Genomic DNA, 27,893 nt, shown 5'->3' with positions numbered 1-27,893 from the left:
AACGGAGGGGGAGGGGCAGGGTTGAATCGAGGGTGCGAGGAGGAAGAGAGGGGGGCCAGGGGGAGGGGGGGGGGGGGGGGGGGGAGTAAAGAGTAAAGACATGTTAAAGAAGAATGAATGGGGGTACAGGACGGGGAGAAATACTGATGAGGGCAAGAGGGAAAGGGAAGACAGAATAATACATTATAGAAGACCAAATGGAGATGGAGGGGAGCAAGGCAAGGAGCACTGCATGGCTCATACTGGATAGGTGACAGCTCTATTGTTGCTTAAGACAAGGACCTCCACTCTCTTCTTCTTCTTCAATACAAGTTGTATGAGCTTTATTTAATCTCTGTCTGTGCTGGTACACCAGCATATCACCCCAAATCTATCTTCCTGTCTAGTAAGGTCTACACAGACACATCTAGACACATTGTGACATTGCATGTCTATCTTCTTTTCCAGAAGGTCTGCAGACACATAATACATGTCTGTCTTCCTGTCTAGGTCTAGAACAGGGGTCTGCAACCTTTTTGAAATGTTTTTATTTTATAGATAGTCAGTGTTCCATGTCAACATTCATTTTAATGACACCACATAAAATATTCCAACATATTATCGATTGTCCACGAATACAACCTTTTCCCTTCTTTTTTAATATTTTCTTTCACATTGTTATAATGATCATTAGACTAGCAATAACGCACCTATCTCCCAGACTCACTCCTCAGTCAGAGTTCCGAGTTTTAATGAATGTTTTAATTATGTGCAGGTCAGGATTTAATTTACATACAAATGTGAGGAACTTCCTTTATTTGCCTACCTTTTTTAATGTTTATTTTAAACCAAAACTCCTCTCTCTCACACTTATGCCAGACCACCAGTGATCACCCTTCTTTGTGCCAATGTTGGCCCCGGTGCCAAAGATTGCCTACCCCTGGTTTAGACTCTAGAGGCAACACACTCAAATGGCTACTTAAATAACCATGGTAACTTAAGGTTTCTCAACTATTTACTAGTATTAAAATATGATCCTTATCATTACCTTTGATTCAGAGGTACTGAATACAGAATAGAGAAAGGACGGTAGAGAAAGGTTTTGTATAGAGGGGTTACTCTCTCTAATACAATCTGCAGTGGTTGGAGGTGGTCTCTCTGCTTTTCCATTAAGAGGTATTGAGGTAACCTTGGTGTTGGTTAGGTCACCTACTGGTTGTAGCCCTGCCTGAAGCTCATAATTGATTGATTGATTCCCTCTTGAATTAGCAGTAGATGTTGGTTTGCCACATGGGAGACTCGGGTTAGAATCTCATGTGTTACATTCTTTATTTTGTTATTTACTATTTGCTTTAGGTTTCCTTTCCAAATGTGATAGTCAAAGGCACTAAGGCAGCAATGTATTTTTGGTTTATCTTTATCTACACCTGATTAATTAAGTTGGTAATTTGAGTTGCTTATGTTACTGGGCATCTGTGGCAAGTAATTAAGTATCTTTGCACAGATGTTAAGATGTCTACAGCAAGCCTGACTAAAGGTTAAACACTTCACAATCAGCCTTTATTTCTCGTTCGTATTGAAATCAATAAACAAGTATTATCAAAGTAAATCTAACCATTGGAAAAATATATATCTGTGCTTAGAAAAGCATGAAGCCCTCCAGCAACAATGGATAGAAGAGTATTTCTGTATCAAAATCTAATTCAAACTCAATTTGCGTCTTTTGTGTCCTGATAATAACAGCATTTAGGTATGTTGACCTGGAAGAAGTTTCCAGTGTTATGTAACAACAACAGACTCTTCCCAGCTTGTTGTAGTCAGCCGTTGGTTCCCTTGGTTGGTACCATAGCAACACCTCTCCCCTGACAGCCCGATGGGCATGCACACAAACACGGGGATATGTGCAAATAAATGTTTATTGAAAACCTGTGAAGAGGATTACTGATTCTCATCCTGTTTTTCTATCTCAAACATTTGGCATAAAGAACCATTATGAAGACAAGATAATATATTGTCTCACACTGACCTCTGTTGGTCAATATACTGTACTGCATTCTAAAAGTCTGGAAGGAAGGAAGGAAGGAAGGAAGGAAGGAAGGAAGGAAGGAAGGAAGGAAGGAAGGAAGGAAGGAAGGGTAGATGGGTGACTGAATTGATGGGTGGATGGATTGATGCTGAGGGTAATTCAGTAGTCATACATACCAGCACCGCACTAAGAATGAAACAAGGATATGGGTAAGGGTACAGAACAAGTACAAAATGGGTAGTAGTGTATGCTATCGGTGGCTGCATTACTACATATCATGCCTATGCCCATTGCCTACCATGGCTCTTTAGCTGATTGGTAACGTACGTACGTGGCTTGTTGATACGAGGTCCCGGGTTCGCCTCCCAGCCGAGGCTACAGTAGTAACACTACTAGGATAGGATAACAATATCCTATATATACAAATTGCATAGGGTAGGTCGGCCGTGGAACGTGGACGTCACAAACATAACATCTGGGCAAACACTGTTCAGGGGACTGCCATGAGAATAGTCTTGGTCAGGGGCCTCTGGGTGCCACTGTTGTTCATGTGACTACAATGACAATAGTCACACAAGGGGCCACGTTTCACAATCCCAACCCATCTGAGGGCCCCCAGGGGCCATGTTGTACAACTCAGCTTACTGCTGCCAGGGGCCTGAACTAGACTAGGCATTGTTGCTCTAATGCGCACCAAACTTGACACACACACTGAATTGTCACACTAGTAAAGAACATAAATTGCACACAACTGGGGCGTCAAATGCACCACCTGACAAAGATCATCCTAATATTACAAACAAATGGCAGCATGTTATGTAAAGGTGTCCAAAGAAATCGATTCGATTCAAGTGGAGATGTTTGGAAACAAGTGAAATTTTCCAAAATATCCGGATCAGTGGATCTGTGTAGTCATGCGACACTGAGCTTTTGAGAAACGATGAAGTCACCGCTCATTAGCGCATATCATTTTTACTATAATATAGTAGGTGAGAAATGCAGCTTACGCCTGGAAACTACACAGATATCTATCTGATTGTTCATGTTTTATCACTTATCATTGTTGCATCAACTGCACCACGTCACCAGCGAGCAAAGGCTCATGCATGCTGCATCCAATATAATAAATAATATCAGCTACTTATACTAGTCCAGTCCACGGTGGCCACCAGATGATTTCATTTGTATTGGTGCAGAGGGTGAAGCTTGAATAATAGGTTAATTGTGGACCGCTACAGAGAAACTGTGGATATTCTTAACCTACCAATAAAGACCCAGATCAAATGCCATTGCGCAGGACACCAACAACAAGTCTATGCGTGGCATGTTGTGCCATATAGCCATGTGAAACTATTCTTGTGCGTAAAGTTCGTCTGACAGCTACGCATGCCACATGGATGTGAGAATCATGCATTTCCTCACCTCCTCATGAAATCCCCTACGACATGTTCATTGCGATGAAACATGACGAAACATGACGGTCATATTGTTTCAGGGCTATGATAAGACATTATAATGTTTTGTCAAAGAACAGACTGTAGACATGCCTGCAGCCATATTTTGCACTCCGTTTCATGGTCATGGAGAGAGAGAGAGACAGAGGTGTGAACGCAATCGCATGGTTGGTGAGAAGAAAGTATACAGTGGGTCATGTCCAGTCGCAAAGTGCACCGTGCGCATGGCACGGTAATAGCCTAAAGGGTGCACCCTTGACTGCATTCTGTTGTCACTGTACCTGCCGACCATGTGCGCACGCAGGGCCGGTCCTGAGCAATCTGGCGCCCCAAGCAGGATTTTTTTTTTTGGCGCCCTCCCCCCATGGCGCTCGAAGTCTGTAGGAAGTTCTGTAGGAAGAACCGGGCCTGTGCGCACGTGAACGATGTTCCCGAATATGTCCTTTATTAGCCTACATTATAAAGGGACATTTACATTTTATTATACACCTCGAAAATAGCCACTCTACAAGCTCACAACTGGTTGCGGACACGACACTTCTATAGGTCTGACTCTGCTATTGTTTTCTGTGCAGGACTTACCTAGAGCAATGATAAAGTATCTATCATTGGGTGTATGAATCAGAATAATATTTTTAAATTATATGGAGAGAAGATCGAGTGTCAGGATTTGGAGATTTACGCACATAGACATGCTGACAGACAATGCAAGAAGCATGTTCCACTTCCACTCACAATTTAGGTGGCTTTTAAAATGCGGTACTTATTCCTTCATTAAAAAATATGTTAGGCCTATGTATTTGGCACCTCATACCGGTAAGTGAAAATATAAAATCAAATATAATATAGCCTACAATTGAAATGGCTGCTACTGCAGTGATTTTCTCCTGTGTTTCAAATTCAATGCGTTTCTGCATTTGTGTGTGGACACAGATATCTTTGTCTGTGCTTGCACAATAACATTTGTGCATGTTCTTGATTTTTTCTAAAATTCAAGCTCTTGTCATTACCTTGGTGCTGCCTTCAGGGTCCAATGCATTGACACAGGAGATATACTCGTGCATGGACTGCTCTTTCTCCATGTCTCCAAGCTGCTTCCAGGCTTGCCTGAAGAAACGACAGCATCACCATAAACAATAATAGGACTATTTAGTAAGGTAAAATTGGCTATTTCCACCAAAATGTAAATAAAAAAATAACATGTGTTAAATAGAACAGATATGTACGCATAACACATCTTTCTCATTTAAACGGGTTGCAACACCCAAACTATACACATGAACAGACATGCTTGTGCGCACGCAAACACCCACGCACGCACGCACGCACGCACGCACGCACGCACGCACCTTCATCATGTTTCAAACTGGCATATGGTTAATTGGAGCAATGATGTAAAGGTTATTTCCTGGGGGGAACATGTATTCATTCAGTGTAGATCTAATAATGTTTTAAGGCCTGTACCAACGCATTATACAGCATAGGCTGTATAATGTATGATCGCTAGTACAGTAGTACACAGGCTGAGGATACATACCATTTTCTCTGTCCTTCAAAGTCAAAAAAGCCAGGCTTTGGTGTATTGCACTTCCCCACTTTGACCTGTGAAGAGAACTTAAAATCATCAATTGAAACTCAGACTAACAGCAATAAAAGACATATGGCATAATTATTTCCAATGCATGCATATTTGCCAATTAAACTCTAAGAAATTGAACCAAATAGACTCTTGCAGATGTGTAACTACGATTGTACAAATGTTAAAGGTGTTATTGGTTCTCTCAGAGTTACAATGTATACACTGTACGTTAGATTACAGTAAAGGTCCTTGGCGCTTGGCTTGCAGACCTTTATTCTTATTCTTATTATTAATAATTATTTGGGGGGAAATGATTTGATTTGAATGTCATACATCTTACATTATATAGATACTTATTTTAATTATTTCCATTGTGGTCCTCTCACAAGCAACTACTAATAATAATGTATGAGTTGTTATAATGTTATCTTATCTTATAATCGTCGTGGGGGCACGCCACGCCCCACCCCCACCCTTTTCGCTGGGTCATTTATTTATTTACAGTTTGGTAATCAACACAGCGTGATCTGAGGGAGGACCGGCAACCCCCCACCCCCGCCCCCAGACCGGCCGAGCATGCCCAGGGGCGGGGGGAGGTGTTAGGAATGTAGAAAAACTAGAAATCCACTAAAATCATCAAGGGGGGTCGAGCCCCGCACCCCCCACGTAGTCGTCGTCACTGATAAAGTATATAGTGTTATAAACAGATAATACAATGCATTGTGAGTATGTTTATAAACTAAAGCGTTATAGACGATGAATTGAACATGGTGGACCCTGTTGGAAACAAGTGTAATGCTTAATTGGGTCGTCCACTCACAGTTAACAGCCTTTGTATTGAGTTTGTGCTCGAAATGTACTGTAATTCTGTAATTCTGCAAACCGAATTCTGGTTCGGCTTGAACCATTTGTGGGTGTTACAATTTACAATTTTGGCATTTAGCAGACGCTCTTAATCCAGAGAATTTACATTAAGCAAGAACAAAACATGGCGATACATCATATACATAAAGACTAGTTATCATGAATCATATACGTAAGCTACGAACATAACAGTGGAATATATCTATATAATGAAACTATATACTATATGCTGTCTACATAAAATGCTATCTAAATTACATAAATTGAGCCCTTGCATTCGCCTGTAAGGTGTATGTTTATAAACTAAAGCGTTATAGACGATGAATTGAACATGGTGGACCCTGTTGGAAACAAGTGTAATGCTTAATTGGGTCGTCCACTCACAGTTAACAGCCTTTGTATTGAGTTTGTGCTCGAAATGTACTGTAATTCTGCAAACTGTTAATAAATATTTCAATCAATCAAAAGACACACATGGATCCAATTTACAACACAAAACAAACTTGACAGTGTTGAGGTACATCACACACACTGTCTGCTATGCTGATGCAAGTGGCAGCGGTGGCCGAACGGATAGCGGCGCGGTCTAGATACCGGAAGGTTCCCAGTTCGAACCAGCCGTCCGACACGTTAAAATTACCACCGCTGAAATGCCCTTGAACAAGGCATCAACCACTACGATGAAATGTGTTCTATGAGCAGGGCCTGGCTGGAAACAAGTTCTTGAGCTTAGCCCAGATACCCTGGGTAAATATAGATTTCATTTCATTTCATGCGACTGTTACCTGTTTGTAGCGAGAATACAGGTACAACAACTGGTCCCTGCTAGCCGCCTGGACCAGGTCTCGGAGACGGTCCGCCGCAGCCTCAAACTCCAGCTCCAGTTCCTCTCCTTCCAGCCCACAAGACCCCAAGTCCACTGCGCCACAGTCAAACTTCCCAAGACCCAGATCCGAGTCAGAGTCCGTGCCTGCTCCCCCGAGGGGCTCTCCTGTGTCGGGCCGAGCCGGGTCAGTACCCGAGCCCGTCGCTGAATCCGGGGAGGACGACGGAGACCGAGATGCCATTATATATATTTTTAATTTGTACCGTAGTAGTAGCGTTGAAGACACCGTAGTAGTAGCGTTGAAGACACCGTTAGCAATAGCAGCAATCTGAATCGTTACTGGATCGTACTCATCATGGTGGGTTGTTACGATGTGTCGGTAAAGGTTTCGTTAATCACGTTCGTTCCCTATCATGTCCTTTTCCATGGAAGTCGGATTTGTTTGTGTGGGGGGCAGTACTCTGGTGGGGGGAATGGTCCGTGCGTGGTACAGTCTTCTAAAACACCGGCTAGAAACCATAGCTAGAAACAAACGTTCTGGTTTTGGCTGCGACTTTTCCTCCGAGGTGGTGGAACTGGAAAGCCTGGTGAGGCGAGGTTAGGCTGCGACAGACCTTCGGTTGTGTTGTGTAACCTGTATTGCAAGGTTAACGTATTATATAAAAATAAGACAGCATCGCCCGAATTTACTACTATTAATTACTGTTATTTTTTAATTATCCCGTAGTTTTAAATTAACTGCTTTTATGGCGGTTGTGAGGGGGCGCCTCTGGTCAAACGCGGAATTACGCTCAACGTAAACAGGAAGTAAACGAGGGGGGGGGGGGGTGGAATCCCGATGGAATTCAGCCACAAATAGGATTAAAACACTTCTTTATTGAAAACTAAGGACTAATACATTTCACAAGCATCCCGTATGCCTCTCTAACATTTGGGACATCAGGATAAGCACCTTATATGTTGCATACATGTTTGGAGCTCTAAGGGGGGCAGCTGGTGCCGTTCTCCGGAAAATTGACATTTAGATTAGATTGAAAATCTTTTGTGGGTGAGTTTGAGTTGTGCCTATAGAAAGAACTTATTTCTTAAACAGATTTCAGCAGATCTGAACTGCACAACCTGTCCTACTACCCAGTCCCCACCCCCAATTTTGACGCCCCTGGTTATAGTCGCTCTGGATTAAAAGCGCCTGCCAGAGGCGAATACTTCTTATAACTGACTCATGGCTGCCAGTTCCCATCTGATGTCATGTGGGAGTTCCGAAAGCTCCAGCCTCCAGGCAATGCTGAATAACTGCTAGCTTGCATAACATCTTCAGACTAGGATTTAGGTCTAAAATGCACAGGTCATCACGGTTGTCGAATCCTCCAACGAGATACGATCTTCCACCATGCAACAGGCCAACAGCTCATATTATAGGTCTAGGGCCTGCCCTGTCCTCTTGGGCTTAACCTGCTTCCAGGAGAAGGTCTCTGGATTGAACTAAACCACAAATCATTGAAATCCCCACCGCCCCCCGACCACCAGTTATGTACAGCTCTCCATTGTAAGTGTCTTACCATCTTAACCACTAGCCCAAAGGGATATCCCTCTGGACCGGGGGAGATATTAGACTTTTGAGGCCATCAGGCAGAGGCTCTGAGCCACTCTGCTACATAAGCAAAGGCTGAATGATGCAAGCGTGCTGTGCAGGTCTGCTCTCTGTCTGTGCCAAACACTGTGCTAAATGCTAATGTCGTCCTTCATGGGCCTTACAATACCCCTGGGCCCCACGCCCCCAAATTCAAACATCTTTGTCCCAATGATGGTGGCAGAGTGACCTGATACATACTGTATATGTAAGGAGTACGTACCTCTGGCATTAATTAAATACCAGACCATTGTGGTAGTGTCCAACTTGTTGATGTCTTTCTTTACAAGCCTTTAGCCCATACAGTTTGGGGTATCCTCCAAAGATAAACATGACCTTCCCCAAGACACATGCTGAGTGCAATGCATGCACCGGCTTCTCTCTGAAAGCCGGTGATATTCAGCTTGAACCATTTGTGGGTGTTACAATTTACAATTTTGGCATTTAGCAGACGCTCTTAATCCAGAGCGATTTACATTAAGCAAGAACAAAACATGGCGATACATCATATACATAAAGACTATAGTTATCATGAATCATTATACGTAAGCTACGAACATAACAGTGGAATATATCTATATAATGAAACTATATACTATATGCTATGTCTACATAAAATGCTATCTAAGTTACATAAATTGAGCCTTTGCATTCGCCTGTAAGGTCATTGGGGCTAGGGCAAGTGCTATACAGCAAAAGTGATACGGGCCAAGATGGAGTCTGAAGAGGTGGGTTTTCAGACTATGGCATCAAATGCATAAAGGTGTTCGTTATCCTGCATGGAAATAGCATACCACATGTAGATCATATCTTCAATCAGCACAGCAGTGTGTAATTGAAGCATGGGGGGAACCTCAGGTTGACGTCATCACATTTTTAGCCCAAGGAGTGTTTTTTGTGCAAAACTAATGCTTGCAATGGATTGAGAATCATGAAACCCCCCTAGTTTGACACGTCACATCACACTTCAAGCATAATGAAAATTGCTTTATATAGGTTGTTTTAATGGTAGGCCTACCCCAACATTCAACCCCTGAATTTACTACGATCCACTAATTATTTCATTTACAATTTTTAATGTTATTGGATGGCCCTAAGGATCATAAAAAAAACCTTGAACTGATTGATTACTATTGGATTTTCTTTTGGGTCGCACACCTTTTTAGCTTAGATTGACTAGCCTAAAATAGGGACCAAGATGAAAGTGGTTAAGGCACAACCCTGTACCACTTGGAAATTACTATTACAATTCTCTTGTCATTTTTATTTTCTTTGTTTTCATTGTTGTTGTTTTTGTATACATTGTTGTTAGTCTTTTATAGCCTATACACTGTCTTGTATGTAATGTCTGTTGTGTTGTCCTTGTGTCCCCAAAATAAATAATGATTAAAAAAAATTGTTTTTGATCGATTGATTGATTGATTGATTGATTGAAATATTTATTAACAGTTTGCAGAATTACAGTACATTTCAAGCACAACTCAATACAAAACTGTTAACAGTGAGTGGACAACCCAATAAAGCACTACACTTGTTTACAAGAGGGTCCACCTTGTTCAATTCATCATAACATTTAGAGACGTACAAATATACTTCTATATAGCCAAAGAACAGGAAATCATCATAAAGGAGGTAAAAAGGGAAAAGAAAACAACATACAGTGAGGGGAAAAAGGGGAATTCAGATTTTACGGGGGCCAGTTTTGAATTGCAGCCGTCCGTATAGGTGCCCTTTGAAAGCGGTTTTGAAGGAGTCAAGGGATTTGCATGTCTTAATGACTGTTGGTAGGGCGTTCCACATTTTGGTGGCATAGGAGCGAAAATAATTTAGTCCCTTGTTGGTGCCGAATCTGGGTTGCACATGGTTTGTTGAACTCCCTCTGTATGGTGTTATGGGTGTGGACTTCGTTGATTAAGGAAGTATTTAGATGTATTTAGGTACATGGGTATCTTGGTGGTGTATCGAATCTTGTGGACCAGACCCATTGGAAGATGCTGTACTCTGTCTTCGACCCTAAGCCATTCCAGCCTGTCAAAGTGGGCAGGGGTGAGGTGGGTTCGGGGAGTGAGGCCAAGTAGTAGCCTGACCAGTTTGTTTTGGGAAGTCTGGAGCCTTGTTTTTAGGGCCTTTGAGGTGCTGTAGTACCAAGTGTACCAAGTGGTACCAATAGCTTTTATTTGATCACACATGAAAACTAGAGTAGCCTATACCAGTAGTTGTTGTACTATTTTTGTTTATTTCTTAACCGTTATGATGTTTTTGCATTATAGTGCTGTATATTTGTAATATGTCATTAAATGTTCCATAGGCTTAGGTTTTAAATCCTCTTAGCAGACCTTGTATTTAACTCTGCCCTGTGCTTTTTTCCCTGTGCTTTTTTCTGCAAACTGTTAACAAAGTATTAAATCCATGATCAATCAATGCGAGGCTATTCGTGTAAATGCAGAGAAATGATAAAATAAAAAGCATTGACGCAATATTTTCAGCAGGTGTCACTATTGGCACAATAGACAAATTCTTCATGCAGGTTGAACTTCGCACAAACCTAATAGGCCTATACTGGCCTAGCCTACTAGTACTAACTAACATAGGTATAATTGTTTGTCATCTAGGTCTAGGCTAGATGAGTAGCCTAAAAGAGGAAACGTAAATCGGTCTAACAGTCAAATAGGACAACTTCTTCAAGAGTTTCAAGCACGAAGCTGAAATTCTCTCATTATTTTTGCTTTGAGATTTTAATAGGCTGTATACCCAGTTGTATTATAAACCCATGCAGCAGTCTACTAGAATATCCTACAAACAACATAAACGTAACGAGTCTGTATAGTGAACCTGATATACCCTGCACTAAACTTTTAATGATGCTAATTTGTCGTGATTTGTGAATGTTCTGCTGCAGTTTAGGCCCACTGTACGCGCGCGCGCACGCACGCACACGCACATGCCCACACACACACACACACACCACAGACTCTGACACACAAATCTCTCTGAAAACTGAAACAGTGATGATGACGTTGCATTTTTCCCGATAAATGCGGTAGGCCTTTGTCTAATTTATAAAGGGAGGATCGATGTGTCATCATATTATAATTATAAATGTAGGAATTTCGCACGGGGAAAAACATTTAACAAGCTGAGTTAATTGAGCGAGAGATGCGTGCGCCAATATAGCCTGGCTATACCTGCTACAGTGTGGTGAGTGTGCCAACTCCAAGTTGCCAAATGTTATTTAGGCTACCCTAATTTATACTCCGCAGTCCGCACTACTACGGTGTCGTTCGCCAAAATTAACTAATCTACAAGCTAACAACGCATCGCGGAGGGACGCGTTGTTATCTTTAGAGATCTGTTATTTTGGGGGGCGAGCGACACTCCTGCGCGATGCAGTGCTGACGCAACCACGTTGCTGGGCTCAAAGCGATGGCGGACCGCAATGTGCCCAGACCGGCCCACGGAGCGACGGCGGAAAGTCACTGAAAGACATTTGTACACCGGCTCGGAGCGGCTCCGTTATATTGTTGACAACAAACCACCTGTTCAAGTGAAAGGAGCTCCTGCCCCTGTTAACTGTCAACCGTTCTACTACAGGATAACAATTACAATATTATGCGGGACGGCCACGGGATATCGTCTTTGGAATACGGTTGTTGTTACCACCGGGACGCAGCGGCACAAGTACAGTAGCAGTGTTGCGGGGCTGCACGCACGGAGTGCACGCCACGCATGCGAGCCAGCAGCAGCAGCAGCAAGTTGACTGAATTTAATAACAAAAGTCGCGTCGACAGGGAAGGAAGGAAGGAAGGGGACAGCCAGTCGCACTCGGACTGACGGAGGTTTTTTGAAGGGACAGCTGGCCTGAGCTGGGGACAGTCGCGCTTGGATTGACGGAGGTTTGAGGGGACAGTTGTTCCGGCAAAAATGAAATTCGCGGAGCATCTTTCGTCCCATATCACTCCAGAGTGGAGGAAACAGTACCTTCAGTATGAGGTAAATTAATTTTATATTTTTGTAACCTCATATCTACGCTAGATATTGAGGTTCCAAATGGAGCTAAGCTTACCCCCTGAATATTGTCATGTCATATACATCATGACTTTTAGCCTACTTGTTACAGCAATAATAGTCTGATTAGATAAGAGATGCCATATTAGGCTATGGTAGATACATTTGCTTATAGCACTAATTCTGTATAATAGAATCTCTCTCTCTCTCTCTCTCTCTCTCTCTCTCTCTCTCTCTCTCTCTCTCTCTCTATATATATATATATATATATATATATATATATATATCGTTTGTGGAATTTAATTTAATTGAGTTTTGTGAAAGAATTGTTATTGAGTGCAATCAAAATATTTTTGTTTGTTGAATTTTCATTGAGGAAAAACAGATTAGACTTAGTAATTGTCTCTAATAAGACTCTATAAGTAATTGTAATTAAAACCAATATCTGTTGAACCATATTTTTGCTGGACAATTCTGTGCAGAAATCCACTCTCCACTGTCTTTCTTCAGATACAAAAATCAAATATTGCTTGTTCTATAAAAGGGTGTTCGCCATCGTTCATGTACCCCTTAATGCCTATAGCCTTTTACAAATATACCCAATATCTTTTCGTTTTTTATTCTTTTTTGGAAGCTTTTTTCTCCTTTCTTGTAAACATGTGTTTCATTGTTTGTAATAGCCAGTCAAGTTGATCAAGCTCCATCTCTAAAGTGACATCCAGTCTGGTATCTTGTGTCTGAGAGTGCAGCTGGAGTCTGTTGGGTAGACAGACAAGGTCTTTGTTTGGTGATGATGTGCCCCAAGTGTTTTGAGAATAGTACCTCACTTTTCACAGTTTCATTTGAGAAACTAGACTACTAGAGTCAGTAGAGTGTATATACTACATGCAGTGGCATCACAGCCAGGACACACGGCTCCGTTCCATTTGGCTCTATGAATTATGGACAAAGAGCCTGTTTTCTTTGCTTTTTTCAGCCTCAGTTGACTAAGGCTCAGCTGCAATGTCTCTCTTCACTGGTTCAAAATCTACTGATGATGATTATAAAACTGAATATTTGCCACAAAAAAAACAATTTGAACTTGAAAGGGGAAGCCAAAATGATGGCAACTAATTGGTATATCATGAGCATCATGGAAATATTTAAAACCTTGTTGATATACTATTGGAAATACATTGATGAATGATTGATGATGATGATGATGATGATGATGATAATGAGTGTAAACACATTGGATGGAGGATATAGGGCAGCAGTACACAGTTTTATTTGAATTTAAAGTTCAGATACATCCCTGTGTGGTCTTTGTATAAAGGACGACGCATAACGAGACTAGGGACAGATGCGTGGCCATACCAGCCATTTTACACCTTCAGTCATATTTGGTGCTCCACTCAGACACTGACCTGCATGAGATGGATGGTGATGGCTTTTCTCTCTGCCATCAGCCTTTTGTTTGCATTTATTTTAGTTGTACTATATAACAAATATTGAATAGATTCATTGTTATGTAGCATTTTGGAATATTTGAGTGATTGTCAGTTGATTCATTCATTTACCTGGGAAATTACTATTAAAGGGATGTTTTTCTTTTTTTTCTTTAGAATTACACAAATGTTTTTAGCACTGATGTTAAAAGTACAATTCATATTGTTTGTTATGATGGTTCAATTGTGACTATTGTCTATCTGTTTCTAAGTCTTAGTGATATAACGTTTTTACGACTAAAATTTAAAGGAATTGTAACAAAGTAACATAAAATCCTAAAATTCTAATCCCAAATTGACATTTGTGTGTAATTATGATCTGCAACGATTCAGTTGGAATCGACACTTGTGCCCGTTCGCAATTATGCAGAAGATCCTTCCAGGCTATGGGAACAATTATTTTAGAAGTCGAGCTCCCACCTGAGCTAATGGCAGCAGGAGACTCTGAATCCTGTGGTGAAAAAGAAATTGGTGATGCTGATGCCTTTAAATTTGCATTGTAATGGAATTGAATGCGTCCGGCTGAGCTACATTTGTGTACTTGTGCAAGGCTGTGTGTGTGTGTGTGTGTGTGTGTGTGTGTGTGTGTGTGTGTGTGTGTGTGTGTGTGTGTGTGTGGTGTGTGTGTGTGTGTGTGTGTGTGTGTGTGTGTGTGTGTGTGTGTGTGTGTGTGTGTGTGTGTGTGTGTGTAGGTGCCTGGGTGTAGGTGCATGCCTATAGTCTTTGTCTGACCAGTATGCTGTTTTTTCCCCAAATGAAAACGGAGGCAGAGAGATTGGAGAGACATACTGAAGGTGGACATACATCTTTATGCAAGGCGTTGTCCTTTCAATGACATTGTAGTAACTGTTGAATGCAGTAATATGTGACGTTTTCATATAGTGGCTACCTGCGCAATAGGCTTAAGGCTTCACGGTACACGATTGCCTTCATGCCTTCATTTGCACAATAGGGTAATTAACCTACTGCCCACATTTCACTGCCTCTCCAATCATTGTTATTTTTAGACCATACAATTGTATGAAATACTGTTTATTGAGATTGGTCTTTTCGATGGTAAATGATGTGACTCTGCTGCTGTAGAATCACAGCTTTAGTTAGATAGAAGACACTTCATCTAGGCATGGAGGGATTGACAGAGTGATTGATTGATCGATTCATTAGGTGTGGGGCTCATCCTATGGGGCTTTATTTATAAGCATTTATGCTAAACAGCTATTTAGTATGAATGTGTGTGTATGTGTTATAGATTTCTGAGATCCAGATGCCACTATTGAAACTTGATGAGGTTTTAATTTGGCGGTTCAAAAAAGGTAGAATATTAGCTATATTTAATATGACTAAATTAATATTACTATATTTTCATTAGATTTAATTGGAGAATATCTCCATGCAACTTGTTGCAATCTGTTATTTTTCTCCCATTTCTGTATCTACTGAGGGTTTTCATGACACAAAAGCAAATGTATTTGTGAGGAGTCTACTGTCCTCTTATGTGTTGAAATAGTGCATCAAATACTTAGGAAGAGAGGGACAGAATAATGTGCAGGTAGGTATGCCGGTATGTGTTGTGTGGGCGATAGAACAAGGCCTGTCGTGCTTTTACCTCTTGCAGTCGAATCACTTATGTGGGTCTGATGAACTGGAGGAGAACGCTTGTACACATTCTCATTTACAATAAATTGAAACTAGCAAGGTGATATTTTGATCACAAGCAAGTACGTGCGTGTTCCACGGAAATGGTTCACTGAGTGATTGTTGATTGAATTCAGAGATTACCCCCTCTCCCTCTCTTGTTCTCGCTTTGTAAATGCTCTGCTTCATGCTTCTCTAGTCTAAACCAGCATAATGAATCAGATTTATTTTCCAATACACAATATGACAGCAATCTGTAAAATGTAAAATACTGCTCAAAATTAAGGGTGTTATTGTATTGATGTCTTATACTCTTATTATATGAGCATGCTGTACACTATGGTCATCTTTCTACACTGTATATTATACAATATGAAACCGAGATGGCACGGTGACTGCTGAGAACCTTTTTTTCTCCTCCTTCCTCCTACCCTCCCTCGCCTCGTCCTCCCTCCCCCACTGGGGAGACATCTGGTCCCAGACCAGACCTCTCCTCCTCCTCCTCCCCTCCTCTCTTCCTCTCTTCCTCTCTGCACTCTCTCCTCCAGTCAGGGATGCATTCAGACACAGGAGTAGAGGTTTAATATGATACTCAGTTTACATTCTATTCTGGACTGGAGATCTCCTCAGGCTAAGGCCTATGTGTTTTTCCTAAATAGCACACACTCATGGATCTTCTCAAGTGCAGGGATTAGGATCTCAAGTATTTTAGATTTGACCCGCAGACACTTGAACATATTGTTACAGCATGTAACAGCAATTATAGGATTACATTTGATCGATGACAATACACAAGGCTACAGTCATAATAACACAGTACTTGTTATAGTACATGCATGTTCCTTAAGTGCATAATCACTGTAATCATATTGATGCATGGCCATACCATCTGATAATCCCATTAGGCTTGGTTTAGTTATTATTGTCTACAGGTTTCATTGCTGTTCGCTGCCAAGCCTGTAGGTTTATCCCAATTCCCCAAAGAGCTACCCTGCCCCCTATCCCATCACTGCATCACCATGGTGATGCATCCGTCTTGATAAACACGTCTCCGTCTCTGTCTGTATGTCTTTTTTCCCCAGTTTTTAGTCAGAGTCCTCTGTGGTTTCAGGGATTACTCAGGCTCTGCTTCAAGCTGAAATGTTTGAAGTCCTTACTGTATCAGGAAAGCGAGAGACATTGTGGGCAACAAATGAAATGTTTGCCTTCTATATTAGATTGCAATATGAGTGTCTTACAATGTGTGTAATGTAGCTAAAGGTGGTCATTATGAGTTGCTCCTGTGTAACTCATGGCGATGTACAGTCAAGGCTATTTATCTGTGTCATTTGCTTAATGTATATGCCGTGTGCTGAAAATAGCAGATCTATAATAAGCATACAATGTATTATATCATGATGCATTGTGAGCTTATAGTTCTGTTGTTTTTGGCACGTGACAGCATTGTATGACAAAGCATTAAATTGACTTCTTTAGAATGGTGTGGTAAGAGAATGGTTTGATGTACAAAAGTCCATATAGTCAAACACTACAGAGTGTGTATAGGAGATCTACTATATAAAGACTTAAACTGGGCCTACTTTAGTGCAACACAGCTTGATATTTGCATATTGTTTAGCTACATGCTGTACAAGTAAAAAAGGAAACATAGGGAACAGGGAACTGTTTAGCAGATGGTGAAAATGCCATATAAGCAATTTCCCACACTCTCACAGTATTTTTGCTGATTGAGACGATGTGGTGATATGAGACATGATATCTGATATCTTCTGGATTTTGGATATTATAATATTGTGATAAGGCATAGGGATTTAAAGTCTACATTCAAGTAAAGAATTTTAGAATTTGTTTTAACTTATATATAGGCATCACTGATGGTTATTTATCTAAAATCTCATGTAAATAATTTTGTGAAAGCACCAATGATCATCCCCACAATATAATCACAATATTGGAGTTATTTGCTCAAAAATATTGTGATGTTTGATTCTGTCCATAATCACCCAGCCCTATTTGAATTGCACACAGGTGAACTCTAGTCAAGCACAAACATGCTTCATTCACCATGTAAACATAGTATGTATGATCATGTGCATGTTGTCAGAGATCATTTCCAAAGACATATTTATCTACAGACAGGCCTGCGGGAAGATATTTACAGTAGGAGGTGCTGAACGGTTAGGTGGGGGTGGGGGTGCGCGCACGTGCACGCGCCTCATGCACGTGCATTTTCGCTCATTGTCACACGGAAAAGGGACTTTTACTTTACCTCTCCACACGCAAGTTATATGAACAAACTGACACAGCCAACTAACCAGGATAAGGTACTGATACAGCATATTTATTAGGCCTAGTAACAGAAATTAGTTTTGATTTAGATTATTATTATTTTCCCCCTCCTGTCCGAGGGGGGGCTGTGCCTGGGGGGGGGGGGGGGGGGGGTGCTCCAGCCCCCCCAGCACCCCTACTTCCCTCAGCCATGTCTACAGAGACAGTATTCATATTCATTGCCAGACTTTTCTCTCTGGCTACCGTCCTCATGTTCAGATGAACCAGCACATCATTAACTGTTGCTTTCCATGATCTACAAGTGCAGTCTGATCTCAGAGAAACAACCTCATTTGGTGACCCCACCATCTCTCTCCCATCTCTCTAACCATCTCTCTCCCTTCGCTCGCTCGCTCGCACGCACGCACGCACGCACGCACGCACGCACGCACGCACGCATGCACGCATGCACGCATGCACACATTCACTCACCTCACTCTGTCACTGACTCTTGTCAATCTTTGTCCATCTCTTCCGTTTAGAAAGATGTGCAGTATGATAAGAAAATTGTGTCAGTTTTCAGTTTCAGTACTATGATCTATCTCTGTCAATGTCATTCATTTTAAATCTTTTCAATCTTTTCAATCTAATGATTTCCTTGTCCTGGCTCTAAATGTTGTCACCACAATCATGTTTGATGTACTGAAGGCTAACTCCAGATCGTCTTCAGTGCCTCCATTCATCCAATCATTCATATTGTCATACCAAGCTGTATAATCTTGAAACTAGACAATTAACAATTCCACAGTTAATTATGTTAATAGCTGTTGTGCGGTCCACAGTTCATTATGTTCATTATGTTAATAGCTGTTGTGCAGTCGTTATCCTAATTTACCCATGGTCAACAAGTTAGTGGCTGATTGATGGCTCTCAGAGCCATCAATCAGCCACAAACCATCAAACCATCTCAGAGATGGTTAATACTGTAAAAGCATACAGTGTTTCTAACCGTTATGTTTAATTACAGTAAAGACTATCCTTCCCTGTCATGGTGGCTCACCCCTTACTGTAATGTGTACATCTTCGTGTACTGACATGTTTCCATTCAATGTACAGTACATTTTAACACATTTAAAAGAATTCCAGCCCCACCTTCCATTGCTGGGAACAACCTTTATTTACAGGATTGTTCACTACTACTTAAACGTTTTTACAATTTATTAAAAAAATATTTATTTTTGTATTTATTTATAAAATTATAAAAATGTTAGGTTTAGTTATGAAAAACATCAGATTATTTTTTGTAATTGTATTGAAAATAATACATATTTAAATGTAGTACACATACTTTTTCTTTACTCGCAACCCATAATGTGTAAATGGGTTCCATGTTCCAACCCACTATTTGGGAAACACTGAAATATGCTACCCAATTGTTATCACAACCACTTATACTGAACATCCCATTGAAGACAGATTGGGATGCTAGAAGCCATGGCCAGGTCAGTGATTACAGACAGACAGACAGACAGACAGACAGACAGACAGACAGACAGACAGACAGACAGACAGACAGACAGACAGACAGACAGACAGACAGACAGACAGACAGACAGACAGACAGATTGGGATGCTAGAAGCCATGGCCAGGTCAGTGATTACAGACAGCTGATAAACCCACCAGTGATTCTCTGTCTTATTGCTTCATCAGGCTTTCAAGGACATGCTGTATGCTGCACAGGACCAAGCTCCATCCATAGAGGGTAAGGAAACTCCCTGTCTCAGGCACGCACGCACACGCACACACACACACACACACACACACACACACACACACACACACACACACACACACACACACACACACACACACACACACACACACACACACACACACACACACACACACACACACACACACACGTCTGCCGTCACCCAGGCGGATTCGCTTCTCGCCCTCAGGGCGTCTTACTGGTAATGGTAAGGATATAGGCTAATAAAGGCTATATTTGATAGAATAGCCTATAGCTATAGCCTATACAGAAAGAGGAAGTCATAAACAATGGTATTGTGCAGTCACAGTTACCCTCTTCATTCTGTAGCTCTCCCGGGACATCCACACTCAAATATCTTTTTTACAGCGCTTAAAGCTTGTTAATTTTCAGAAGTATTTCATTGATGGACCGGTACAATCCATTCCCACTCGTAACAGCCAAACATAATTTGCTAGCAAATTAAGTTTGGTGACCGGTTAAGTCAAGTGCATGCTTAACGTAGTGCGTAGCCTGTGTTCAGAGGGGTGCTTACGTTTGACATTATTTTGGCTGTTGAAACATGTTCAAGTAATTTTTTATCAGTTTGATTCTTGGAGTAGTTACTGCACTTACACACATGGACACACACAAATATGCAGATATACAGTATAGTACACTCACTGTCACATATAATGCTGTACCCATGCAGTGCCCTCTGCCCTGGGCGTGTCTGGGTATCCCCAGAATAACAGTCTGTCTAAATATAGATGGAAATCACTGTTAAGTGCTCATCACTCATCCTTCTCCCTCGGACTCAATCACACCTCAGTCAACTGGTAGTGCTATGGTGGAATTTGACACAAAGCATTGAGTGCCGCAACCTATGATGTGGCAAACCCATCTGTTGGCACGGCGGGTGGGTTAAAAAAACTAAGATGCAGGTCAAATTGTGTTGACCAACGGCTTAGAACAGGAACGTTTGTGGTTCATTGTCCAGCACAGTGCTGGTGCAGCGCAGCACAGAACTGAGATAAGGAAGGAATCCGGCTATAATTAATCTCTGGCATCAGCCTGCTAGGAGGGCAGGATGGGGGAGAACCAACGTAAACAGTATGCTTTTGACATACAGCAGGTGTGGTTTTAGTGAACACAGTTTTGTGGTTGCAAATTGGACACTTAGTATAAAATGTACAGTATGTTTGGAAATGTATGTGTGTGTGTGCATGCGTGCATGGCGTGCAAACGGGTGTACGTGCACGCGTCTATGCGCTTGTGTGCACATATGTAGTCACAGAGTGTGCAGTGTTATCTGGCATGCTCCTGACAGAGCTGCCACTCACTTAAAGATTTCAGTTCCACACTGCAAAATCCTCAGTGTTAATTTAACTCTGAAGGGTTTCACCTCATTTGGATGCATACTAGGCTAAAAAGATGCATGTTATTTATCAAGCAGATGCACTGGCTTGAAAATGCCATTTGCATGTTATATACAGTAAGTGCACCTTGTGTGTCATCACAAAAAGCATCTCTGTCCTTTATGCATTTAAATGAGGATCATGCAAATAACAGAACGCATGATAACATTTTGAAAAAGATTAGGCCTTTGCGCTGGATTTATTTGCAGGAGTTTCATGTGGAATCTCGATCTCTGCCTCTAAAGGGCAGTTGGAAATTAGCATTTTGGAGGAAGCTTGTGGTGGAGTTGACAGCAAATACAGCAACGAGACACATTGCTGAAACGTCTACTGTAAAATCATCTATATTCATTTAATTCGGAGAGTGTACAAATTAACTCCAATTCAGAAGGTCCATTTCATGTCTTTGTCTAACTATTGTAGATATGATTCAGTTGGGAACACCCTGGAACCCCCCTAAGGTCCCCTGGAGGTCTGGCATCTGGACAAATAGAATCTGCAATAGCACCAACAAAATGACAAAATGTAAACAAACGCAGTCTAAAAATAGAGACTTTAATAATTGGAGATGATCTATGTTTATATACAGTATGATACCAGACCATAGTCCTTTTAAGCTCTGCTTCCAATGTGTGTGGCTTGAAGGTGGTCCCACCGTCGTGCTGATTGCTTAATTATGCGCCGTGAATTAGACCTGTGCAGCACGACTTGTGCTGTGACTTTGAGGTTAAATCAACGGATACCTACCGGATGTTGCAGTGCACCTGAGCAGAGTTTAAGTGAATGTGTGTGTGTGTGTGTGTGTGTGTGTGTGTGTGTGTGTGTGTGTGTGTGTAGGGCATTTAGACCACGATAGAGGCGCGAACTTGAGCCACGAGAGACACCACCGAGCGAGTTGCCGTGTCGAACATTGGGAAGTTCGCTTGAGCCGACTCAGCGACGTTCGAGTTGCAACCCGATAGGCACAGAATAGTAAATCCTCACCACCCCTCTACAATGAACACAGCGGAGCACTCCCTAGTACCCCACTGAAGGCTTGTCTCACCCAATCACAAGCTGCGGCGTTCCTTCCAGCCAGTACCACCCGGGGAGGAAAAGCTAGGTCGCATCCAGGGCTGAGAAAGATGTTATCCACAATCCCAGAGTCTGTATGGAAGAATGACTCAGCTCTGAGTCAGGTGTACCAGATTTAGGCATATAGTATGTTGTATGCTGTAATGTCTGTGTGTCTGTGGAGCACTTTAGCTGAACTACAATGGGCCAGTAGGAAGGAGAGTGTGGGCAGGTACAGAAACAGAAAACATTTGGGATATTACTGCGTGTGCACGTGCAAGGATGTGCTATATGTGTATGTTTATATGTGTACATGTGTGTGACGTACATCACTGGTTCTTAAACCTTTTCGTGTCAAGGTCAAGGACCCCCAAAATGTATTTGGCCGCAGACCCCCATCTCTAATATTTTGCCAGGGACCCCTAGAAGAGAAGATTTGTGTTCAATTTGAATATTTTGCGTTTTTCTATCTTCTTCACATTACGGTGCTGATTGGGGTCAACGCACGCACGCACGCACGCACGCACGCACGCACGCACGCACGCACGCACGCACGCACGCACGCACGCACGCACGCACGCACACACACACACACACACACACACACACACACACACACACACACACAGGCCAGGAAGGAGGGGTCATTACAACCCCCACAGCTCACTTCACATTATGTTTTTAATAGCCAACGTATAAAATATGAATAAAGGGGATGAAATGACTGTGATGCTCATTGCTATATTAAGTTAATCAATTTTGTCGGAGACCCCCTGTCACCCTCATGAGGACGCCTGGGGGTCCACAAACCCCACTCTGAGAACCACTGACGTACACGTACATGACATGTGTGTTTCCTGCTGTGCTTAATTGTCTCTGCATGCATGCTGTATAGGCACCCTTTGAAGCGTGTGTGTTTGTCACTGATAACGTATGAGTTGTCTCTCATGCTTGTAAGCACTGCTCTCCTGAGGGTGTCAGCCATGACTGGTGGGCTCCAGGTGCATGGCTGATAAATCACTTCCCGTCCACAGTCTGTGTTGCGATCGTAGGTCAATATAGCTTTTCACGTCACGTCTGGCGAGGGGATCTTATAAATTGAGACAGGATCAATCGATCAGTCAATAGAATACTTGTCTCTGTTATGGCATGTGTTCATTTGGCATTTACAGCTTGCCTGGTGTGAAGAATATACAAAGGCATGTTGGCAGTGACACATCATGAGAGAAGGATGAAACCATAACCACTATGCTCCAATTGCTGGGGTCCCCCAGGGGTCCATACTTGGTCCCCTCCTTTTCCCCCCTCTACACCGTATCTCCTCGTCGAAAAGGCTAGATAGATAGATAGATAGATAGATAGATAGATAGATAGATAGATAGATAGATAGATAGATAGATAGATAGATAGATAGATAGATAGATGGGGCCTGCTTGTTCATAAGTCCTATACTTATGGGAACAAACCATCTTGAAGACCTAGCTGCAGAGAAGGTATATACCAAGATCAGTTTTCAGTTTACGCTCACCTATTCTTGCTGAATGTTCACCTACTGTGACAAGCTCAGAATATGGATGTTAGGGTTCATGTGGTTAAGGAGAATCGGTTCTGTGTTTTGAGAAAAACATTGGAGACTGTAATGGAAACAGCAACAATAGTAATAGTCTCTCCGTGGCTGACATTTCGTTGCCTTTCATAAGAGAAACAAGATTACCAGCTGTTATAAAATACTGCCTTACCTCAGCACTTTCTCTTTCTCAAAACTCACTGTCAAATCTGATCAAATTTAAACGTTGATAATATAATTAAATCCGCTCCCTCAGTGAAAGACTAATTACGTTGATCTGATTCAATGGGTGAATTTCTCAATCATAACTCCCCCGCTCTCTCTCTCTCTCTCTCTCTCTCTCTCTCTCTCTCTCTCTCTCTCCCCCCTGTCCCAGTCTGGTTGGAGAGCAAGGGTCTTTGGTATTCGGAGAACGTAGCTATCCGTTGCCTGGGGGAGACAATTTACAGGCTTACAGTATACTTTCTCTCTCTCTCTCTCTCTCTCTCTCTCTCTCTCTCTCTCTCTCTGGCTGGCCTTCCGTTACCTGATTGAGTTATACAGTAGACAGGCAGTGTACAGAAAATACAGCACTTCAAAGGGCTCGGTCAGGGTCTCCCATAAAATATGACTGTCAGAAAGTCTAGAATAGATAGTCATGCACGGCAGCAATGTGCCTGGTGTGAGAGGAGTGAAATTGGCCATTGTGTGGTTCAGGTCTTGTCAAGGGTCAAATACAGTATTGGTCACATTGGCCCGGACGGCTGGCTTAGAAGTCCGGATAGGCTGCTGATAACCTGACAGCGTGTAACAGGTTCGAGTCCAGATCCCGAGTTCCCGACGACCTTTGCTGCGTGTCACTCCCCAACTCTCGCTCCCCATTTTCTGTCAATCTACTGTACTAAAGGCAGAAAATACTGTACTCATTCTGTAGTGCATGTTATAACTAGAAAAAAAAACTAGTGTAGAAATGTCATAAAACCCTGGGTTGCTCTCTCTTCAGGAATAATTGCTTAATAATTATATTTGTTACTATTTACTATTTTATTACTGTTGCTAATTTATTTCTTAGCAAAATAGTTAAATGAGATTGTGTCCGTTCCTGGTGCGCTATGCAGCGGTACGCAGTACATTCCCATTCTTCCTTTATTTGAAGCATCCATTATCCAATCATTCACCTACACACAGCCTCTCCATGCAGGAGAAGACTACAGAGAAAACACTCATCTATTTCCATTGCACTTAACTAATTGCTCATTCAGCTGGTACCAGATTTGGCTGTACAGTGATTAAAAGAGCTTGCTGTGATACACACTCACGCACACACGCACCCCACTTATAAGCCCTATTTTATACTCAATTATTATTATTATCTTTACATATAGTTTTATGAAAACCAAAAACGTAAATATCTACAAGCTCACAACGCATCACAGTTCTGAAAAATATTTGCTTATAATGACTCGCCCCAAAATAGTGGCACCAGGAAAAAAAGTGGTTAATGGTTCTACACCTTTCACAGTGGCTCGTTAAGGTCCTTTGTTGCGTGTGGTCAGAGGCCTCTGTTCCTGCATGGGTGCTGTTGTAGCTGTCAGTGAAACCAGCTCTGTCTCTCTGCGTGTGCATTGCAGTTGAGACCTGCCGGAAGGAAGACAACAGTGACAACAGCTGGGTCGTGTTCCTGGCCACCTCCTGTTCCAACAGATAGATCGAGTTATGCCACAGTCTAATTCAATTATCTCACTGATTATTACAGAGATCAGAGAACAATGGCCTCAGATAATAAGCATACCGCTTTGCGAGGAATCTCTGTGTGTGTGCGTGCGTGCGTGCGTGCGTGCGTGCGTGCGTGCGTGCGTGCGTGCGTGCGTGCGCGGATGTGTGTGGATGTGTGGATGTGTGCGTGCGTGCACACATTAGAGCTTAAATTCTCCGCCCGAACCTGACGGGACCCAAAGGGTTTGAGTCGACTCTCTTTATTCCTCACATACTTCATGGGCTCATGTCTCATGTATACAATATATATTTGTTCCGAGCTGTTTACATAAATAAAGACATTTGGAAACAGGTAGAATCCTGTTATTGATTAATTTGTTTTTCTCCTAAAATTTCCGTGTCATTTAAAAAAGGTATTGCGGGGTGGAATTTTGTCAGGCTTTGGGCCCAGGCCTGATTAAGCTCTAGCACACGACACGTGTGTACTGTGTGCACACGTCTTGTCCTGTATGTGTGTACGTGTAACAGTTTCCCTTACTGTTTACATTACAAAGCATGCCATAGACTAGAGGCCTTGTTTAATATTGAACCCTGTTAATCCTGCAGGGATGAGGTCATGCATCGTGACTTGTCCATTCACAAAGTCATGCATTTGTGGACTCATTCATTCTGGCGTGGTTTTGTGATTCAGCTGTGGTGCACCGTGCACATGGCCAGTCTTGTCTGATCGAGGATGCTACTTTGTGATGCTATCTGTCTAAGTAGCTGACCGGGGGGATGAGAGGGGCCTGTAAGAGCGTGGTACCAGTAGCACTGTGGGATTCACATAGGGATGAAGGCAGGGTGGGGCTCTATGTACCACACACACACACACACACACACACACACACACACAGTCACACACACACACACACACACACACACACACACACACACACACACACACACTCTTGTCTGTGGAGGGGGAGGGATTCAGATATTGACTCACAGCTCAGGGGACCAGTAAGGAATAAGGATGAGATTCTGAGGCAAATCCTCAGCTAGGGATGGATGAATGTGATGTAAGTGAATGAATCATCAATAAGGATAAGTATGTCGATTCATAAGTTTACATTTGTACTATCAATCTGACATTGTATTTCCGGTGCTTCTGTATTTATGTTTCATTTGAGTCCTGGCTGGCAAGCTCCATACAGTTGATTGAATGCGACCTACAAGCTCTCAATGCTTTGCAATGCGATGCACTGTGAGCTTGTGGATTGGCTATTTTTAAGTACAGAGCCATCTCAGGTCCAGTTTAGACTCTAGACTAGAGAGTTTAAGTGGTTAAGTAAAGGAATTCAAAATTAGAAGTATAATGGTGGCCCTCTCTCTAATCAATCTGGGCTTAGATTTTGGTGGGAAAGTTGTAAGTTCATAGTTGGTGGTTTGTAAAAATAATAGTAATCAAATCAAATATAGAGTAATCTCCTCTCAAATTGGACATTTTCTGGCTGCTGCATGCTGTATGAATTAGCCTACCCTAATTTATAAGCTACTAATTTATATGCCAAAAACACAAAGTACAAATTAGCTGTTGAGAGCAAGCCACATAATTTGCATTGTTTTGTTGCATATAGCCTAGTTGTAGTTTCATCATGTCCAGGACCTGCCCCAGACCCAGTCCTTCCAGCCGTGTCTCCAGATGAACTCAGTCAGCCCAGAGCCCAGAGACTAGACTGACGATCTCATTATACAACACGCTCTGAAGAGGCACTGGCACAACGTGCCTCAGGGTATCTGTCTCTCATTCAACGTCAAACTGCTGAGACAGTGATTAACGGGTATCAGGACACGCGGTGTGTGTCTTTGTGTGCGCATCTTGTGCATAGACATGTGTATGCCTGCACAAGTGTTACGGTGTGTGCAAACTTTGTGTGTATATATTTTTTCTTCCCATTGTGCCTGGATGTGTGTGTCATTGTGTTTGACAGCAGCGGTCTCAGCCAGACTCCCTGTGTGGAGGTGGTCCAGAGAGAGGCTGTGCTCTTATCAGAGCCCGGAGCGAGAGATGCTTGTAGCCTGCTGAGAGAGCAGCCTCGGCCAATTAGCCTGCCTGACATTACCATACTGCGTCAAACACAAGCTCAACAGTGCTGTTGCTGGGATTGGAGTAAATAAAGCTGTGAATAGAATAGAATAGAATAGAATAGAATAGAATTTAACCACGTATGCCCTACAAAATACTATACTACTACTAATACTGCTACTAATACTATAGTGCGCTTTTTACCATGAGCTCTGCCAGGACTCCTTTAACAAGAACCAGTGGAACTTCTTAACCCTAGAACACTAAACCCGAGTGATTTTCACCCAGACAATTATGTTTATGTGATTTTTATAATGTTGCTGATCTCTGAGGTGGGTGGGTCTTTGTGTATCAGTATTTATGAATAATGAAAACAGTAAATGAAAGACCACGGCCCCCTCATGTATTAGAAGGACAATATCAGTCAACAGAAATAAGGACGGGTGTTCTCGATGAATCTATCATGGTTAAGAGTTTGAAGTTACAATGGGTTTGTATAGGAAGGGGGTGGGGCAGCTAAAATGAATATCAAATATCCAAATACTGAACTTAAAAACTGTCTGGGGTGTTCACATGAGCCTAGAGTAG

At 42.1% G+C, this 27,893-nt stretch overlaps 2 protein-coding genes across 3 annotated transcripts in view; one reads left to right on the top strand and one right to left on the bottom strand.

Moving 5' to 3' along the window:
- The window catches only part of acbd6 (acyl-CoA binding domain containing 6), a 39,597-nt gene extending 32,377 nt beyond the window's left edge, over window positions 1-7,220 (bottom strand). Inside the window, exons 1-3 of the mRNA XM_079506119.1 lie at window positions 6,688-7,220; window positions 4,997-5,061; window positions 4,470-4,566 (exon numbers count right to left, since the gene is read on the bottom strand). Coding sequence (XP_079362245.1) covers window positions 4,470-4,566; window positions 4,997-5,061; window positions 6,688-6,969 — 444 coding nt within the window. The 5' untranslated portion in view covers window positions 6,970-7,220. The remainder of the gene's footprint in view (window positions 1-4,469; window positions 4,567-4,996; window positions 5,062-6,687) is intronic.
- Window positions 7,221-11,817: 4,597 nt separating this feature from the next.
- xpr1a (xenotropic and polytropic retrovirus receptor 1a) overlaps window positions 11,818-27,893 on the top strand; it is a 98,790-nt gene continuing 82,714 nt past the window's right edge. For both annotated transcript variants that reach the window (XR_013790396.1, XM_079505813.1), the window contains exons 1-2: window positions 11,818-12,348; window positions 19,465-19,516. Coding sequence is in view for 1 of the 2 variants with exons in the window: in XM_079505813.1 (XP_079361939.1) it covers window positions 12,280-12,348; window positions 19,465-19,516 (121 nt within the window). In the remaining variant the exon portion in view is untranslated. The remainder of the gene's footprint in view (window positions 12,349-19,464; window positions 19,517-27,893) is intronic.

The sequence above is a fragment of the Electrona antarctica genome (assembly GCF_951216825.1).
Source record: "Electrona antarctica genome assembly, chromosome: 7".
Lineage (NCBI taxonomy): Eukaryota > Metazoa > Chordata > Actinopteri > Myctophiformes > Myctophidae > Electrona > Electrona antarctica.
This window is presented reverse-complemented; position numbering and strand designations above follow the sequence as displayed.